This window comes from Diplotaxodon limnothrissa, linkage group LG4, assembly GCF_057381915.1.
Source record: "Diplotaxodon limnothrissa isolate DT_005_m linkage group LG4, D_limnothrissa_male_GT1.1, whole genome shotgun sequence".
Lineage (NCBI taxonomy): Eukaryota > Metazoa > Chordata > Actinopteri > Cichliformes > Cichlidae > Diplotaxodon > Diplotaxodon limnothrissa.
Genome location: NC_140599.1, coordinates 23,559,333 through 23,579,224, shown reverse-complemented (window position 1 = coordinate 23,579,224; position 19,892 = coordinate 23,559,333). Strand labels below are relative to the sequence as shown.

The window sequence follows — 19,892 nt, the reverse complement described above, 5'->3', positions numbered from 1 at the left end:
TCTCCCGTGACAACCTCCCCAAAGTGTGGAGTTTTGCTCTCAGGTCCAACACGTACTGAATCTCATTTTTGGCGGGGCTCGGACCGTCCTCCCAGCTTTCTTTAATCAGGTCGAGCACCCCACGTGGCCTCCTGCCGAACAGCAGTTCAAAGGGAGAAAATCCCGTGGAGGCCTGGGGCACCTCCCGCACTGCGAATAACAGAGGGTCTAGCCAGTGATCCCAATTGCGTTCATCCTCGTTAATGAACTTCCGAATCATGGACTTTAAAGTCTTATTCAGCCGCTCCACCAGCCCGTCAGTCTGAGGGTGGTAGACGCTGGTCCGAATAAATTTAATGCCCAGTAATTCGTACAGTTCCCGCAGTGTACGAGACATAAACGACGTGCCCTGGTCAGTCAGTATCTCTTTCGGGATTCCGACTCGGGAGATGACCTGAAACAGTGCCTGCGCCACACTCTTTGCAGAGATGGTGCGCAGCGGAACTGCTTCCGGGTACCGCGTTGCGTAATCCACCAAGACTAACACAAAGCGGTAGCCGCGTGCACTCCGGTGAAACGGCCCGATGAGGTCCATGCCGATGCGCTCAAACGGGACCTCAATGAGGGGGAGAGGGCGCAGCGGCGCCTTCGGTATGGCCGGCTGGTTAACAAGTTGGCAGTCCGGGCAGGACGCGCACCAGCGGCGCACATCCGCTCGGATGCCCGGCCAATAAAATCGGGCCGTTATTCGCTCCAGAGTTTTCTCATAGCCCATATGCCCTGCCATGGGGTTATAGTGGGCCGCCTGGAAAAGCGTTTCCCGGCGGCCCTGCGGCACCAACAACTGGGTGTGTGTTTCCTCTGTCTGAGTGTCACGACTCACTCGATATAATCGGTCGTTTAATAAGACGAAACACGGGTAGGTCTGCGCGGCCTCAGGGCGCACCACGTGACCATCAATAGCCATCACTTGGTCAAAGGCTGAGCGTAGGGTGCCGTCACGAGACTGCTCCAGTGGGAAATCACCCATGGGGGACACTTCCGGGGCTCCTCCCCCCCGGAGTCAGTGTCGGACGACCCCGCGTCACCGCTGAACGCCGCGCACACGCTACACCCCGCTTCCGGTCGTGATCGCACCCCCGCGTACTGTCCCAGTAGCTGATGAAACCCCGGCCAATTGGTACCCAGAATCAGGGGGTGCGACAGGCGCGGGCTAACCGCCGCCGTTACTCTATGCGTTTTGCCCTTATACTTTAATAACAGCGGCACTATGGGATACCTGTGAACGTCACCATGCACACACCTCACCTCCACCCATTCTGCCTCCAGCAATGCCCCGGGGCGAACCAAGCTTTGGTGTACGAGGGTCTGCGTGCAGCCCGTGTCCACCAACGCCTGGCGTATACCCCCTCGAGTCCTTACCGGAATACTGTATGTCCCTCCTGGACCGGGGGAGGGTGCTGGGGCGCCAGCAACACGAAACACCTGCCCCACTTCCATAAGCGGACAATCCCTCCTCAGGTGCCCCGGCTGCCCGCACTTCCAACACTCCGGCCCCGGCGTCTGTGCTGCTCTCCGTGGCTCGGGGGCGGCTCCACTTGGCTCGGCTGCCCTGGACGGCACCAACGCCGCGAAAGGGTTAGTGGGGCTCAGCGCCGGCAGCCACTCTGCCTGCCCTGGTGCCGGCACACGGCGCCTCGGGGCCGGCACCGGGGCCTGTTTGTTCGGCCTCCGTCCGGCGTCCCCGGGTTCCCCTGCTCCAGCGGCAAGGTGGTCCTCCGCCAGCGTCACCGCTACCTCCAAGCTTGCGGGCCGGTGGCACCGGACCCATCTCGCCGTCTCCGCTGGCAATCCCTCCGTGAACTGCTCCAGCACCACCTTGTCCACCAGCTTCGTCTCCCCCTCCGATGTTCCCGGTTGCAGCCAGCGTACCGCCGCGTCGCGCAGCTGCCGGGCCCAGGCGAATGGTCGGTCCGTTGTAGCCAGCCGACAGGCCCGGAACCGCCGGCGGTGGTCTTCGGCGGTGAGCCCTAGCCTGTCCACCACCGCCCGGCTCACGTCCGCGAAGCTGCTCCTCGACGCCGGAGGCAGACTCAGGGCCGCTGTTTGTGCCTCCCCGGACAGCAGGGGGAGCAGCCGCGGAGCCCACTCCTCCCGCGGCCATTGGCAAGCCTCCGCCGTGGCACGGAAGGTCTCCAAAAAAACCTGTGGGTCGTCCCCGTCCCCCATCCGGGGCACCGCCACCGACAGTGGCGAGGGCTTCGGCGTGGCAGCGGCCCCGACCAGCCGCTCCAGAACTTGCGTCTGCCGGTCCGTCTGCTCCCGCAGCGCGGCCAGGTGGGCACGCTGGTCGGCCGCCTGATCCCGGCTCATCGTCGCCATCTCCGCCAGCATCTGCGCCAAGAATTGCAGAGGCTGGGCGGGTGGCGCGGCCTGTGGGTCGGACATTTCCCCACCGGCACTTTCCTGGGTTTCGGCACCACTTGTGGAATACACCAGGCACAGACACACGCACACACAGGTAGGTACAGCCAACTTCCACATTTATTCAAGTGTTTGTTGTTTTGACAGCTGACTCAGTCACACAGTCTGACAGTCTGACAGCTCACGAGCCCAGCTGATCTCTCTCCTGGCCGCTCCTCCTCGTCTCACTATAAACACAGCGGAGGGAGACCATCATCAGTCCATAAACAACATCAGCTGTTCTTACCGGCCTCGCAGCGCCGCCCTGATGAGCCTTCCGCTCCACTCCTCCCCTGCAGCTGCGCCCGGGGCCACGCCTCCGCCACAAGGAGAAAAGACAGATTTTTCTTACACTGAAGCACAAATGTTGGTAGGAAAAACAAATGCGTGTCATTGCACTGAATGGAATCACTTTTTGACCATCAATGATAAAGCGAGATTGGGGATGAGGTGGGGGCTGCGGGATAGCTTGAGAGTAAATGCCGTGAGAGCTGTGGAGCTGAGTAGTACATTGCATGTCTATTGCTGTTTGTTTACTGCTCTTCTACTTTTTCTTTGTCCCTCCTGCCCTCCCTCTGAGCATGTCCTTTTCTCTCAACTGCTGATCATAGAGGGTGGTCACACAACACTCAAATTAAGGCACAAGCTGCATTAGTTCAGAGGTTGTGTGTGTGTGTCTGTGTGTTGTGCATACAGTGTATGATAGAAATAAGCGCTGGTGCAAAGAACAGCTGCTGTGAATGTGCTTGCCACTCAGTTCTGCTTTTATTCTCTCTCCCTCTTTGCTATTTGCTCTCTGCATCTCTCTCTCTCTGCCTTGCTTGTACTCTGCGATATCCAACATACTAATCCATGCAGCGACACCCGGGCAGGTTGTGGGCCTGCATTGCCACTGGGGAAGAGGTTAAATATCAGAGAAGGTCACAAAGAGGCGGGGCTGGAGAGGTCGAAGGAAAAACCAAATCAGCGATGATAAAGAGAGGGGCGAAGCCGCTCACGCCCTGCCGTCTTTGCTACCAGATGAAAAGCACTGCCATGCCTGCGTGATGTTGTGTGTGTTGACATATTTAGCAGGATGAAAAGCTTTGATAAATGAAAAATGCAGGGACTTTTATAATCCCAACTGTCTGTTTTGTATTCTAAGTTCAGGTTTATAATCAAGATTAGGATTACATTTATTTTTGTACAGATATACACATAGTATGATAAAAATTTCTCTGAACTATTTGAGGATGTCACATAGTCTGCAATATGCACTAAATCTGTCATCTTAAAGATTTATCACAATCATGCATTTTTATGTTTGATCTTTTGTGTGTGATTAAGCGAGATTTATTTTCTTGCATTTGGAAAGTTTGGCTCTAGATTAGGATTCGTTTTTTTTTTTATCTCACACAAATATGTGGAGCTAAAACTGTCACAATAGACCATCGACCACAACATTAAAACTGTTGAAAGCCAAAGTGAACGGAAAAGTTGATGCTCTACATCTGAATGTTACATTGACACATCCCAGAAAGCTAAAAAAAATTGAGCAAAGCATCCTGCTCATGGTGTTGGCACCACCAAGCTGGAAAATGCACTCATACTGCAAAAAAGTGCCTGAGGAAACCCAAGAAATACAACCAGAAAAGCCAAAGCACTGATCCCAAATCCAAACTCAACAGACCATACCATGGAGCAAAGCCATCCATGATGTCCCCAAATCTACTAGAGCCCCAATGCCACATACTGCAGACATATCTTGTATCCAGACCCTGATAAGTCACAAGTGTGTATTCTGGTGGTGTTCTTGAGTGGACTTAAATAATATTCAGCATGCGTTATGTTATGTGGCTGATTGGTAGCAAGAGTGAAGTGCTGACTGTAGGTTAGTTGAAACTGGTATAGAGCACAGAAAATGAATGGAGTCAATAAAAGCTCCATACAGTATCCCAGCGTGTGTGTGAGAGAGCATGTGTGTGTATCATGCAGTAAATGAAATAAGACAAAGCAACCGGCTCCCCACTAAAACAAACAAACACTCATACAACACAAAGAGATGTAGACCAATCTGTCTGCTCCATCAGCAAACTCAGCAGGAGCAGTGTTAGCTATAACGATACCATCTTTACTGTTCTCTGCCTTCTAGCCCCTGAAGGGGCAGAGCAGGCTCCACTGTCAAAAAATCAGAGCTCAAGTTCCAGATTGTGATTTATTTCATTAGGCAAATGAGATGTGTGAGCCCCGCAGCACCGCTGACTGAGTCACCGCTTTTCACTGTCTCGATTTGTATGCACGCCTGCAAACACAAACACACGCACACATAGAGAAGACATGCATTTTTCACGTGAAAATAACTCTGTTAACAGCCCCAAAACATATGTAGCAAGTCTGATTCAATCAAGCGTCCAAACACTTGAGAGTGATGAGCTGGTAGTGGCAACAGCTGTTGCCAAGCCATCTTGCACAAAATGGCCTCCGATTTCCCAACTGATCATTCTACCTGACCACCACAGGGGGAGCCTCTCTCCTCTCCTCTCCTCTCCTCTCCTCTTCTCTCATTTAAATGCTGTACAGAGAAGAAAAAATAATTTCCTTTTTCTTGACGTATGCACATACAGAATTTAAAGAGGCTCCTAATTCCGTGTTTTTTCTTTCCCCTTTGCCTGCAGGTTCACCCTCAAAGTGGGTGTAAGCTGAGGAAGTGCCCCCCAACTCACCTGTGCCTGCTGACCACCTCTGACCACCTAGACCAGTTCCTTACACTTCTCGGCCTCAAGCATGGCTCTTGCAGTCTGGATCGTCTTCACTTGTGCTGTGGCTTCCAGCAACATTGCTCCATCCTCACAGGGTATGTAATATAAAAATTCTCTAGTGTTGTCTATATCATGACGAGTGCACATGTGTGCATCTGGATTCAGAATTTATGCGTTAAGATTCTGTTTTAACTCAACGAGCCAGCTTAGACTGTTTTACACACCGTAAGCTTCTGTTGGTTTCACCGTTACTTGTAGCCGGCCTGGCCTGAGGTTACTGCAAATGAGGATGCAATATTTATACATGTGATAAAGGTTGTAAGTGTATTGACTTGCTGACCAGGCTAGAAAAGCTGCACTTCATTAACTGAACTCTCTCTACAGGAGACAGAGAGAGAGAGTGTCTGAGCAAGGTGGATGTGAGAATGTCAATAAAATTTCTTGTCATCTTGATGTTAGTTGGAGCGTGGCAAGAGAATAAGGGGGAATCCGTGCATGTAATGGTGCCATATGTGTGACCTCCTTGAATGTGCCATGTACCATAAGATGTTTCGTTTTGTGTCGCATGTGCGCTAGCTGTTGTAAGCTTGGCAGCAGGTGACCTGGATGGGATGAAGTGATGCTGGAGGGTGTTGTGTATTTGTTGGAAGATATGTATGAGGGAAGGAACGGGAATTGCAGGGGTAGGCAGCGGGCCGAGGAGGGAAAGGAGGGGCTGCTGGGTGTCCTGCTAGTGGCCTGCCACACAGACAGCAGCACACCATCTGCTGTATGTTCTCCGTCAACTCTGTGCCAATGAGCCGCTGGGTGATGGACAGCCAGAATGAAGAGGAGGAGCTTAAGGACACATGGTTACCGCAGGGAGGAGCTAGCGATGAAGAAAGTGGGGAACAGTAAGGTGTGTTTTCATATTAGTGCTGATATCAATATTGGATTTAACAGTTCCCCAGTGAAAGCTATGATTGGACAGGTGTGGCTCTAATTTGAGAAGCTATTCTTTTTTCTCCTTTGGTTGCATCAGATCTGTGTGGCCCATGTTGTGTTCCATTAGGCCACTGGCATCATGTTGCTTTGTGTTTTACTTGTGGGTGTATATATTTGTATGAAAATAAGCCTCCACCTATCTGCATGACCTGGCACTTCGGGAATAGTAATAATACAGCAATAATCAGTCACAATCACTATCAGCGCACAGACAGAACATTTGGTTGGATGAAATTAAGAAGATTTTTTTTCTATTGGAATCAGGCACATTGCACATTTACATTGGCTCATGTTCACCCACACTGTTTTGGTGCACATAATTTTGGCAGTCAAATTTTGGCTGAAATTCATTCTCTCTTTTATAGTGTGACCAGAGGAGCAGGAGAGAAAAAGAAAGGAGAACAAGGGAAGTGGAATTTAAAGGAAGAGCGCAGGGTTTTGATGTGATGAGATCTGCTGAAATCCCTCTTAGACTAATCAAAGCTCATTTGGAAACCTGCATGATCATCACACATGGCTTCACAGTCTAATGTGTACTCCCTGCTCATCCTCCGTGTCCCGACTAATCTGCGATGCTTTAACCTCACTCTGCTCCTGGCTGCACATTCTAATATTTACCCTTAACACACACCCATTTATTCTACTCTGGAAGTAGCTCTTTAGTGCAAATGTTCTTAACCAGCATGAGCTTTGTACACGTACGCCTCACATAGTGAATATTTATCCCCTTAAATCACTGTGCAGTTTTTCATTTGTCTTTGAAATCCAATGGCTGCGTGAGACAAAAGACAATATTTTCATCTGTGAATACAAACTCATACTAACACAAGCAAATAAAGTCATAATCATACTGGCATATAGAAAATCCCTCCACCCCTTTGTCCCGGCAGTCTCCCTGACAGCCTGACATGCGTACCTTGACAAACAGAATGTCCCGCTGATTCCACAGAATGCTTGAGAATGTACCACCCTTCATACATAGTGCTGCTGATCTGAAAGCCCATTAGGCTTGCTTAATGTGGCAGGCATTGCAGGCAGCTGCGCTGTACGTGATGAAGCCCTGACACAGAACTTTCATTTAGCACAGTGTAAAGCGTTGCTGTGTGCATGTGTATTCGTATTTATGTGCACCAGTGGTGGCAGGAAGACCATTACAAGGCTATTTGTAGGTCCTTTCAGTCTGCAATGTGATGGGTATGAATTTGCAAGCATACAGTATAGTGCATAATGTGCCTGTATGTCCATGAGTGCATGGTGATGTGTGCATGCGAGAGTCTGTATGGATCTTTGTGTTTATGTGAGAGTGCTGACATATCCAGATAGATGTGCGTATGAGCCTTTTTGTGTGTATGTGTGCGTGTGTGTGTTTGTGTGTGCCACTCATACCAGGATGGCAGTGCCAGCTGGTTGAATCTGTTCTCATCTCCCCTGTATTTAAGCCTTTGCTCTCAGATCAGTCGTGTGGAAAGGCCCCTGGTCCTTTAGTGCACACGCAGACATTTTTATCTGTCTTCCCCTCCTCTGCCTGGCTTTTTTTCTTCCCTGCCTTTTCCCCTGAACAGTAGCTATTATTTAAGGATAGGGGACTAGCTGTTTTTACACATCTTCTCAACAAAGTGCTTAGTCTCTCGACTGTTCTCCAAGGGTGACACAATGTTTGAATGGGGACTGTTCTCAGTGTATGCTTTTGCTTTCTGTAATGCAGGGCTCGGTGTTTTGTTTTGTTTTTTTTGTTCCATGGAGAGTAGGGCTGTTCGATATAACGATATATATCGGACGACGATGTAAAAACATCTATTGTTTGTTTCGTGGTGTCGCAAAATAAACTGTTTACGGCAATATTTTTTCATCGTTTTGATGGTCACTGTAGTGGCTATATTAATTTCTTAAAGTTCTCTCTTTCTCTTATATTTAATATAACCACACACAAGCGCCTGTTTTTATGCGTTGTGCTTAGCAACAAGACGGTAAAGCCATCGCGTGTCCGCTTGTTTATTTTCCACATAAACCTTTCACAATAAAGCTCAAGATCCTGTTGAGACTTTTCAAAATAAACTGAATCACGTGAAAGAGTATGCAGAGTATTTACGGATGAGAAGCAAAAAAAGAGCCGTCAGGTGCTAAAAAATAAACCTTAGACTCAAATGTTAGAACAGGCTTTTCCCCGCAGCACGCGGTGTAATTAATACTTATATACGTTACAACTTATGTCTAAAAATGTATAGTTTCATACATCGTTAAAACACTCGACTCCAGGTACACGACGCCCAGCTGGAAACACTTCACGCAAGTCGAGCCGAGATTCACAGAATTTACAGAAAATGTTAAATTTTTGTGATTTATATCATTATCAGGAGGATACATGTCTTATATGATATGGATATGAGCTTTTGGTCATATCGCACAGCCGTAATGGAGGGCTACATAAAGAATTCACTATGCTGTTGCAAGACAGATGCTTTTTTTAAAATGTCTGAGCTGACAGTTTTTTCCAGGTCCAAATGTTGCCATATCCTAAATTTAAAAGTGGGAGCAAAGATTTAAAAAAAAAAATGAGTGAGTGAGGGTCTTAAAATCCAATATTGAATTTGCACAGTTAAAGACACGTCTTTCAGTCCTGCAGAAATATTAAAATTGTAATTTTAAAACAGTGACCTACTCATAAATTCATAAGAGCTGACTCTGACAGGCTTATGCCAATAATATCTTTAGAGGAGGCAATAAAAGAGTGCTACTAACACATAGCTTTTTGTCGCCGTGTACTTTCCTAAACAGCATGTAACTTTGAGGCTTCACAAGCAGCATTTTGTATTTCCTTATTCCCTTCATTTTGTTAACTCACAGCTCTACACTTTTCGCTTGAGTATATGTCAAGCAGAGCACTGAAGCTGAATTAGTTGAACTAAATCACTGAATTAGTTGATTAGATTCAGTTGCATTTAAATGAGTCCATGACGGGAACATAGTAAAGATCCTTTCCTTGTTGAAATTAATTCTGAATGCAATTAATTTGCATTCATAAATACTTTTAGAACTACAAAGGCGCTGAGAAAGTGCATCACTCACCAAAGTCAGCGCTCTACCTCAAAGATTTGAAGAAAGTGATCGACTGCTGTGACAAAAATGTATTAGCTCTTCCTTTTGCTTTACTTCAAGTGTCACTACAATTATCATAGTGGTTTGTATGTTCTTGCTCATATGTAGTACAGTACCCACTCGCTATTTTTATGGTCATATTTAAGCACTCACTGCACATCTTTGTGGATAGAGATCTGAGACATGAAATGAAGAATATATATCTGTGTGTGTGTGTGTGTGTGTGTGTGTGTGTGTGTGTGTGTGTGTGTGTGTGTGTGTGTGTGTGTGTGTGTGTGTGTGCGTGTGTGTTTAACACACTTGTTAAATAGCCTGTCAAAAAACAAAAAACATGTTTTAGAAATCTGTCAAAAACCTATATATTTACCTTTCTATTTATTTATTTATTTATTTGGCAAATAACACATTGGACATCTGTGTAAGTGTAACATTCAGTCACTAAGACAAATTTTCATCTCAGGAATGCAAATAAAAAATGGCATCTTAATCAAAAAATCATAATGTGCTTCACATTTTTTCTGCTTTTTTGTAAAACAGTAAATTTGAAAATTCATGGATAACAGCAATAATTACATTTTAGCATTAAAAATATCACTTTGATTAAAGACCTGGTGTGTAATAGTGGAATACCTATTACAGAAGCAAAAATGGATTTGGTAATTACAAATACTGTTTATATATATATATATATATATATATATATATATATATATATATATATATATATATATATATATATATATATATATATATATATATATTCAGCCAAGTACATTTGTTGTTTGAACTTAATTCAAAATTAGTCTCCGGTGTTACCTCAGCCACTATCCTGGCAACTTCAGCATAGTTTAATGTAGTTATTTTTTTTAAGGTGCCTCTGAACATAATTCAGACAGTGACTGATTACATGAGCAACCACACTGTAATTGGAAAAACAGAATTTCTTAGAGACAGGCATGTTGTATCCTGTCAGGTTCACATTGCTCCTGCTTGCAACACCTGGTACTTTGCAGTGATTTATTATTTGTAATTAATTCTACACGGTAACTTTGTTGTTATGAATCTCGATCAGTCTTGTGTATTTCACATCCCCGAGTTCACATGGGAAGGATGCTCAGTAGAAGAGTACAGTTACTAACTTTGACCAATTCTCCTTTGACACAAATATTAGTTGCAGGATCACAGAGGCAGTTGACTATTGCTGGACTTAAATGACATAAATAATAAACTATAGAGACAAGTTCATTTCTAATAGCTTGGATTTTTATAGACCAAGGCCATCCAAACTGCATGTTGTGTGTTCACTGTGACAAGTAAATGCTCCCATTTTGTCTGAAAATGACCTTTGAGTATGCTTTAGCGTGGCTTTTCTCTTTCATAAAGCTGAAATCCACAGCCTTTACTGACACTAATTGCTAATCTAGTGGCTTGTGAATATTGCATATCATCTGGATTTTGCAATAAAGAGCTGCTCTAAAGCCTTTTTTCTCCCTATTCTCTCTCAGTGCCCCTTGTGTGTGTGTTTTCAAGCTTTTGTTGCTTTCTCATCTTATTTGCAACAGTCAGTTCTTCTCACTTCTCTCCTCTCATTTTCATCCAGTCTCTCAGCCCCCCCCCCCCCCCCCAAAAAAACCTTAGCTATTATACCCCCTTTTTGCGCTGTGATATACTTCCCCACACACTCCCTCCTATCTCTTTCCTGGCCTCCCATTCTGTTCGCCCATCATCGTTTCTGCTCTCCTCCTTTTTAAACTCTCAGCTCTCCCCATCACTCGACCCCACTTTCTATCGAGCTTCCATCATTGAGATTAACCCCGCTGCCTCCTGCAAGCCACATTTTCCTCCTTTCCTTACCCTCTACCTCCCGTCCGCTAGCAGCGCACATCTCTTGTCGTTGTTATTCGTTTCTCTTCGCCTCTTTCTGCCTTCTGTCATATCTCGTTCGCTACCTCCCTTGCTCGCTCCCTGGTGCTGAGAGTTACTGTGCTCTTCAAAGCCCTTGGCTGAGAGCAGTAGATCACAGAGAGGCCTGTGTGAGTGAAAGGTTAATGGATGGCCTTTGAACATATATTGGGCGTTGGGGGGGGGGGGAGAAGGAGGGACCGACGGGGCGGTGTGGCGGCGTGTTCTTTCAAACCTCACTTTGAAGATGACGCACGCCGCTCTCATGTGCTTGTGACTGTATACGGGGTTGTGCCTTTTTGTTTATTCATTCATGTTAGTGTATGTGTGTTTGCGCCCATTTTGTTTGTGTGTTTGTGTGTTTGTGTTTGCTTGTAGTCGTGTGTATGCAAGGGCATGTTAGTTTGTGTACATTGATTTGTGTACTGCAAACAAGCTTCTACATCAAGGATTGAGTACTGTGTTCCTGTTTGTGCAGTCGCGTGATAGCTGCCTCTGTTCTCTCCGGGCCGTGGTGTGTAACTTTGAGGCTTTGTAGCCGTACAGGACTGCATGTGTGTGTATGTGAGACGGCTGGTTTGTGAACATGTACAAAGGTGTGTATGTATCAAGCATGTTATGTGATTAAGAATGTGGGCATTTGCTTATCTCGTGTTCTGTGGAATGCAGAGTGATAGTTAATAGCAGCAGCTTACGGCTGGAAACCAAGAGCAGAGAGAGTAGAGAAGTGAAGAAAGAGAGAGCTAGATCACAGCAGAGAGGGTGGCAATACAGTGAAAGGGAGTAAAGGAGGAGAATGGAATTGAAATGAGAAACTAGAGGTAAAGGGCTGGGAAGGAAGGTGAAGCTAAGAGGTGGGGAGAATGAGGGGAGTGTGTTGGGGACAAGTAAAGGTAAATGAGATCGTTTCCAGGTGGATGAAATTAGATGAGGGATTGAGGGATGGTGCGAGGTGAAAAAGAAAAACACAGAGAGAGGAGGAAACTCACAGTGTTACTCATTACAGTGCAAGTGAATACAATGGCCTGTAAGTGTAGGAGGAATATTTTAATTCATGCTGTAGCTATGAAAACATGAAAGTAGAGGAGCACACAAAATCCTCCGTGCTGTAGTTAACCACATAAGTATACTCGCAAACAGATCGATCACCTCATAAACATGCAGAGTGAAAATACACTCAGGCACACACACTGTCCAAGCGTCCGGACCTTTGGCTTATTGTATAAGGAGGTTAATTAAGTGTCTAATGCAGCAGCGGGGCCGGGCTTTGACACTCATCTTTCCTAACAGGTCTCCGGTTGCGACTTACGACTTTTTCAAATCCACACACACACACAGACTCATACTTGCACACACCTTTTTTTCTGACAGCACTCCGCACAAGCTACTCACTCCGTCTTCCCCTCTCTCCTCCACACTTTGACTTTCTTTTTTCTCATCACTTGCTTCTGCTCTTCATTTCCTCGCCAACTTCCCCGCTTTCCTCTCTCTGCTTCTCTGTCTCTACTCCATTCCTCCCTCATCCCTGTGGCTGTTTCCCTGCAGCACCAGCAGTTTTACCCCAGCACAGTGTTTATATGAATCTAGGTCTGACTCACTGTCTGCTGGCCTGCCTCCTCTGATATGTGCTGGAAACATAGAACAGAATAGAGTTGTGCTGGGCCTGTAGCACTGCTCCCTTCCCCGGGGAGATGGAGGATATTTTACACCCGGTGAATCTCCTACTTTTTAGGCAGGCTGATTTTTATTTTGGGCTATGCCGATTCCCCGTGTTGAGGCACTTTTATTGCATAATTAGGCGCCAGGGCTAGCAATGAAGTGGTTTGACAGTATGAGCACGTCCCGTCTCGCCTCCCTCCTCAAGTTTGTGTGTATGTTGTTCAGTGTCTCAGCGGTTTTTTTAACCACCCGTCTTAATATCTATGCAATGCCTGCTAGTTCCCCCCACAGCAAAGTTTGTCAACGCACAGAGCGAGAGAGAGTTCTTGAGGTTGAGGATGGATGATGGGTAGAGCTTGTGTGCATTTGCCTGCGAGAGTTTGTGTGTATGTGCTTGTCCGTAATTGCAAATGCCTGAGTGTGTGTTGTGTGAGAGTGTAAGTATCCCGTTTCCAACAGGGGCACATTTAATTCTCTTATGAATGATGTAATGTTATGGGCTATGTTGTAATTCAGTTCTGTTAGAGGACGGGGCTGCTGAGGAGAGAAGCTGTCTTATTGAGCAGATCCCAACAATAGGAGGCCTCCTCTCCCACGAATCTGTCTGCCTCATTTCTTTTATGTCACTGACCTTGTGCCTCCACAAAGAATAGTCGTTATGCTCATTTGCTGCCAGCACTTTGTTTGAAGGTTTCTATCTTTTTCCATTGTTACCCTGTCTCATTTGCTGTGCCATTCCATTTCTTCCTCCTGTGTGCTTGTGCGACTCAGCTCCATCACAGTGGATGTGTGTCATTTTGGCACTGCTTTGTGTTCTGACCTTATAGCAAGACTGGTGACTCCCTATACAGTCACTCCTCATCTCATCTCTTCTGTCTCCTTTGCCTGCAGCAGACAGGCGGAGGAGTCAGAGATGAGATAGCATCCTAGCTTTGAGGCCAGCATTTCTCCCTCCCATCCAAAGTCACACACACACATGCACACGCACTGTCCCACAAGCTCAGGCTGCCCCCACCCCTCGCACCCTCATGTTAGGCCTTTAGGTTTGTCTCAGCATGTCACTTTGTCACAACTCCTCAGCTTGAAGGCTGCCTGGATGTGACAGTTCTGGCCACATCGCCTCAGCCTGTCTGTGGTGACAGGCCATGCTCCAGTGAGTCATTACGCTAACTCGCAGTGCTAAGTGAGTCGCTAAGATGCAGCACTAAGCTGATAAGGAGCTCTAGAAATTGGTTGGGATCAGCTGGAGAGGGATCCCCATCACTGAGACCTCTCAGTTCTGTCCAATGACTGTAAAATTACTTGTTCTTCCTCGCCAGCTTTACTAAAGAACTAACCTAAAACTTATGAGGGAGTTAGCTCTTTGCGTTAGCTCTAATGCTAAGGGTATATGTAGATGTAAGGGGTGTTTTAATAATACCACTGGTATATGTGGGCAAAAATAGGAAAATGACCTATATAACAAGAAACCTCCCCACTACTGGACAAAATGTTTCCAGTTCTATGCTTCAGTGCTAGGCTAATGAGTAGTACTGGGAGACAGAGAGGCTAAAAGGGCTGATCATATCATCACAAAAAAACACTCTTCCAAAAGCACACACCACGAGCCACAGAGCTCCACAAGTATAATCTCCTGTTGTGACTCAGTCGCATACTTGCTGGATACCTCCAAGGCCAAACTTTCACAGAGAAAGACACTATAGTTTCTGTGAGAGCCTCGGTGATAATACATCCCAAGGTCAAACTGTCTGAGGTGGTGAAATGAAGATGCTTTTATGTTTGAAAGCACATCGCTGCTGATGAAGACAAATCTTTGTCTGTTCGTACAGAAAATGTAAAATCATTTTGAATGCCACCTGTTTTAGTCAGTACTGACATAACAGACCAAACATTTTCTCTTAACTTTTCTCAAGTGTTGGGCATGGCTCTGGTTGCAGGTAAGATTTTCTTATCGCTCCTCATCAGTTATATCGGATTTGCGCGCAAAGTTGTTATGTGCACTGCAGCTACAGACGTAAGATTAAGAATAGATTTAAAGACTAACAGGAGTAGAGAGCATATGAGCATGCAAAGTCTAGATTGACTTGTGCAAAATTATGTTCTTGTCTGATGGTTCAAGCATCTATCCACCCTCAGGCTTTAATTACTGTGTGAGGATAATGAGTCAAATCCAATCAGTTCTCTCTGTTGCTCTTAATTTGTATGGAGCTTCTATTTGAAGCCAACCGCTTCAGCCCTTCACACCAGCTGCCCTGGAGTGACACCAGGGCTCTGGCTGTGTGGCTGTGTGTGTGTGACCTCTGTCACTTCCACTCTGCCACATCCATGAAAATCAGCTCGTATAATTACTGAATTGGCCCTTTATTGGTATGTGTAACAATTGGTAGCATTTCTTGAGCACGGTGGCTGTTAATGCAGTTTTATACCCCACAGGAGATAAGTCATAGTCTTACTGCGAGGGATTACATCCAAGTATACATATGGCTGCTGCAGAGAAAGTCACTCCATTCAGCTATTATGAGTCTGACAGACAAGACTAAATGCCCATGTGTGTTATTGTGTGTGTCTGTGTGTGCTGGCTAAAGAGACCCTGAAACCTTAATGGATTCCTGCAGAGTGAAGGACAATCATAGCCCATGGCCAGGCCAAGCTTATCCTCTGCTCATCTCATCTCAGCTCAGCTCAGAGCCAGTCACAGCTCCAGCTAGGCCTCAGGCCATCTGGCTGGCACGCTACCACATACACACACCCTCTCACACACACATAGACACTGAATCCATCCCTCAAGTTAAGATCCATGCTTGTTGTGAATACACCATTCAGAAATTTCTGTATGGATGCAAGATGAATCCTTCTGTATATCTAAACTTTAAAACCCACCTTAGAACTGCAACTTGTCAAAAAGTGGTTGCGTTGCTCTGAATTATGTCGGTGTGAAATATGATATATTAATGACACAAGCAGAGATTTGCAGGGGTGCTAGAAATAGGATAGTTATCTAGCTGCCACACTGAAATTTACTGGCTCATAATGGCTGTGCTCAATTAAGGCTAAATATATGCTGTAACAGCTGGGCCGGAGAAAGTTATACCTGGGAAAAAAGACAACGGATTTAGGTCCATACAACAGTCTCTGCATAAATTTGGTAATGTTTCATAATCAAGTACATATCATTGTGATTCAGCAGACTTTTGCCTAGTCATTGACTATATAAAGTGTAACTGTAAGATCTAAGTGAGATATCCCACATAATGTTTCACAATTATATAAAGCTTATGAAAGGTACATTGTTGAGCTTTGTGCAAAAAGTTCTGTGCCAATGTCTTGAGCCATTATTATTCACCTTTTTGCTACAATACAGCCTGAACTGTCTTAGGCAAGCTTTCTTGTATCTTCTTTAAGCAGTGTTCAGGAATAGTTTTCGAGGCTACTTAAAAGAAATTCTAAGGTTTTTTGGGGATGTTTGCTGCCTTTTGTTCTGTTTTCTGCACAGCAAATCCAGCATGTCCAAATTAACACTGTCGGATTTGATTTCAACACTATTAAAGTGTCTATATGGGTCCACACCAGAGAGTGTTAATTTAACTCTTTTTGGAGAGTTGGTACGTTAACTCTGATTTAGTGTTAAACACCAAATCTGTCTGGAGTTGATAATTTAACACTTGGTGTTAAGAGTTTATATATTAACTCTCAAAGAGTATTTTAGTTTAACTACGTAAGAGTTATCTTCTAATTCATTCTAAAAAGCGGGAATTTTACTGTTCTGAACTTCTAGAAATTTCTTTTGGAAATAAACATTTACTAAAAAGATGCAATGGTTTTTGAAAAACATTTATTCTGAACTGTGCACCACAATTTCAAAACATTTTCTGAAAAATGTAACAGTATACATGTTCTCACTTTCATTAGAATTTTGTTTATCAAAAGGTCTGACATGGTAAATGCAAATAACAGCATTCTCATCACTTATTTCTTCAATACAATATGCATGTCCTTCATTCATCTCTTTGTGGAACTTCAACGCACATCTGCTCTCCCCCATATTCCACCTTCACAAGCATATCCTGTGCGGAGATCGAATATAAATTAGTTGACACTAATTAATGGCACAAATAATCCAGTAAACAATTGCAGCACAGTAAAAAAAAAAAAGGAATCCTCTTTGAGCCATTACTTGTGTAAAGTATTTTCCCAAAAGACAAAGACACAGGCAACAGGTAATACTGAACTAAATGTAAAACCTCAACCTTTTTCATTTTTACCTAAACCGTGTGCACAAAACTCTGGAGGGATCTATGCTAACGTAGAATCCAGTCAGGACGTCTGCTACTGCTGTTTGCGCGTTTTTTTTTATGGGCGATCGTTTTCAGGCTTCAAGTAGCACCATTATACCAACATTTCACATTCTAGACATTGTTTTAGGCGTATTTGACCAAAGGTTTGACTGAAAATTCACATGCAAGCTTTTTTTCAGTGCTGTGGTATTTGCCCGCAAACAATACCTTTCAGCTAGCTAAAACAGAATATTATGCTATCAGCGAGCAACATGGCTAATGCCTTTCACACAGCTTTGTCTCAACTCCAAAGAGCCACAGAAGTAAAAGCTAATAGAAATAATTGAAACAATCTTTGAAAAAATGACTTACCAAGCATGGCAAACAATTCAAATATGTAGAGCAAAATGTTCTGAAACATTCAGCTTCGATTGGAGCCGTGCTGGGGGCGGAGTCTGTGAATTTACTCTGTTGGTGTCATAGCCCCTGTAGGAGTTCAGAGTTAAGAGGTCAAGAGTTAATGTTTCCATTGTAACACCTCCAGATTTGACAGAGAAACACTCATTTTTAACACTCGATTTTAACTACTATCATTTTACACCTCAGAGTTACATTCAAAGAATGTGACTCTGCTTAGAGTAAAATTAACTCTACTTTTGCAAGAAGACTATTAACACCAAAACATTTAACACTTTTGAATTTGCTGTGTGTCATGATGATGCCATCCTGCTTCAATAATGTGGCGGTCTGGGCTCTGGGGAGGTCAGTCCATAATTGATAGTGTTCTGTTGTGTGTTTGTATGTGTGTGTTTTTCTATCCAGATGTGTTGCCATTGCCAATCAGTTGCTTTCCAGATGGTGTTGCATGGTGATTCAAAATCTGATGGTACTTTTCATAATTTTGTCAATTTTGACAAGATCCCCACACCCCAACTCCATTTCAGGCAGAGGTGTCTACACTACTGCCTGAAATAGAGCTCAAAAGCCTCCATTAGCCTTCATTGTGTTTTACAGAAGGTTGTGGACACTCACTGTTGCACCTCTCTCCTGACCTTCCCTGTACATACTGATCATTCCACTGATTTTCAGTCTAGTTCTTGTGTTATGTGGCGTACCTCGCCTCTTTTCCCTGTTTTTTTCCCTTACCAACTACTTTTTGACAGGTGTCTATTGAGACCTTTCCTGATAAAGGCTTAGTGAACTGTGGATAGAGCCCAGTTAGTTAGTTCTGCCAATTCATTTTTTTTCAATGTGGTCAAATCTTTTTAAATCAGGAGATAAGCCAAGTTGTCTGTTTTGTGTGGACTCAACACGTTCATTCTTTAGTTAGTTGTCTTTTATATGCCTATAAATTATTCATAGTGCAATATTAAGTGCCTTTACAAACAAACAAAACTAAATTCTTTGAAAAGGGTGAAGGACTAGACTGAAATTGAGAAAATAGAGTCAGTGTCCAAATTAAAAGTTTGAAATACCATCAGAAAGCCTGGTGCTCAAGACCACTTTTAACAAAATTAGAAAAAAGTCTGGCTTCTTAGAGGCAAAATATAAAGAAATGACAAGTGGCTCAAGATGTTTACACAGTACTGTAAATATATGCACTTCTTTTGAAACTCTGCTGAAGAAATAGCTTAAAGGAGATCTTCGCAGCTCAGTGGCAGTATATGGAACTGAAAAGCCAGAAATGCTGTATTTACCATTTAAATTTGCTTGGTATATAAAGTGTGGTTAATGAGTGAGCTGCTGCCTCTGGTAGGGACTAATATTCTTTGCGCCAACCTACAGTGTAAGCTGACTAAGTGTGATCACTCCTGGTGGCCCGCTTCACTTTTACTTCCCTCTTGGCTCATTGTAAGGTTATAATCACTGGCCAGCTGTACACTGCTGCGTATTCACACCACAGGGTAGTTAAGACGACAAGGCCACACACTGACACTACGCATTGTATCCCCACTGTGACACAAGAACTCTGTGTGTATGCATGGATGTGTGCAAGTGTATGTGTGCTTGAATGTGATCTTGCATACTCGTCTGCACAGTGCGTCTGCGTATGTGCTAATTTGCTTCTGTGGGTCTTGTGCGTTTGAGTGTGGACTTGTTTGTCTGGCCTCGCCTGCTGTTTGCATCTCCATGTGCTTTAATTAGTATGCGCTTTTGCATTTAGGCCTTTGTGATTTGGCACTGGCACTGTATTCTGGCGAGGCATAAAAGATTTGAAGTCTGTCTGTGCTAGTCATTCAGCCTTAATGGCGTTAGTTACACAACTGAACTGAAGTCCCTGCTGCATAAATGGGTGGCATTTAGAAATATGAGCAAGTCTGATGGCAGTGAATCATGTAGCACAGTGCTGCAGAGCATGTCTGGGATGACTGACATTGACATTGACCCAGATGGGCACTCCTTCTGAATGGACAGTGGCTGAAACTTAAGCACTGCTAGCTCAGTGTCAGAAAAGGAAAACAGCCCTGCTCTGTGGGTTTCAGCAATAAGAGTAGTGGGGGAGAGGGGCTGACTCAGTGCCCTTGTCTGCTGCTGAGCCTGTCTGGCAAGGGGAAGCGCTATATAGTGAAAGCCTTGGTTTATAAAGAAGTTGCACCCTGTTAAAGTACACCTACCGCCACTCTGTGTAGATTTCACAGGATTCCCACCATCTGGGTAATATGTATCATGTCCTCCTTACTGACACTGCAAAGGAGATCTCGGTCAAAGCCTTCTGGTCCTTCAGGACAGCGGACAGCTCCACACCTAGCTATCTCTGAAGCAGCTCCAAATCTAAGGATGCCATTTTCCCAAAAGA

The 19,892-nt window shown here is 44.8% G+C and overlaps 2 protein-coding genes across 3 annotated transcripts in view; one reads left to right on the top strand and one right to left on the bottom strand.

Moving 5' to 3' along the window:
• Positions 1-945: 945 nt before the first annotated feature.
• Positions 946-2,523, bottom strand: LOC146633855 (uncharacterized). The gene has a single exon (XM_085351889.1). The coding sequence runs from the start codon at positions 2,521-2,523 to the stop codon at positions 946-948; it is 1,578 nt and encodes a 525-aa protein (XP_085208015.1).
• A 2,682-nt stretch (positions 2,524-5,205) lies between these two features.
• Positions 5,206-19,892, top strand: part of adgrl1a (adhesion G protein-coupled receptor L1a) — a 56,382-nt gene continuing 41,695 nt past the window's right edge. For both annotated transcript variants that reach the window (XM_085352590.1, XM_085352589.1), the window contains exon 1: positions 5,206-5,275. In XM_085352590.1, the coding sequence (XP_085208716.1) occupies positions 5,206-5,275 (70 nt within the window). The remainder of the gene's footprint in view (positions 5,276-19,892) is intronic.

Coding starts and splice junctions, on each gene's coding strand:
- LOC146633855 (XM_085351889.1), bottom strand. CDS start 2,523: ATGTGGAAGTTGGCTGTACCTACCTGTGTGTGCGTGTGTCTGTGCCTG.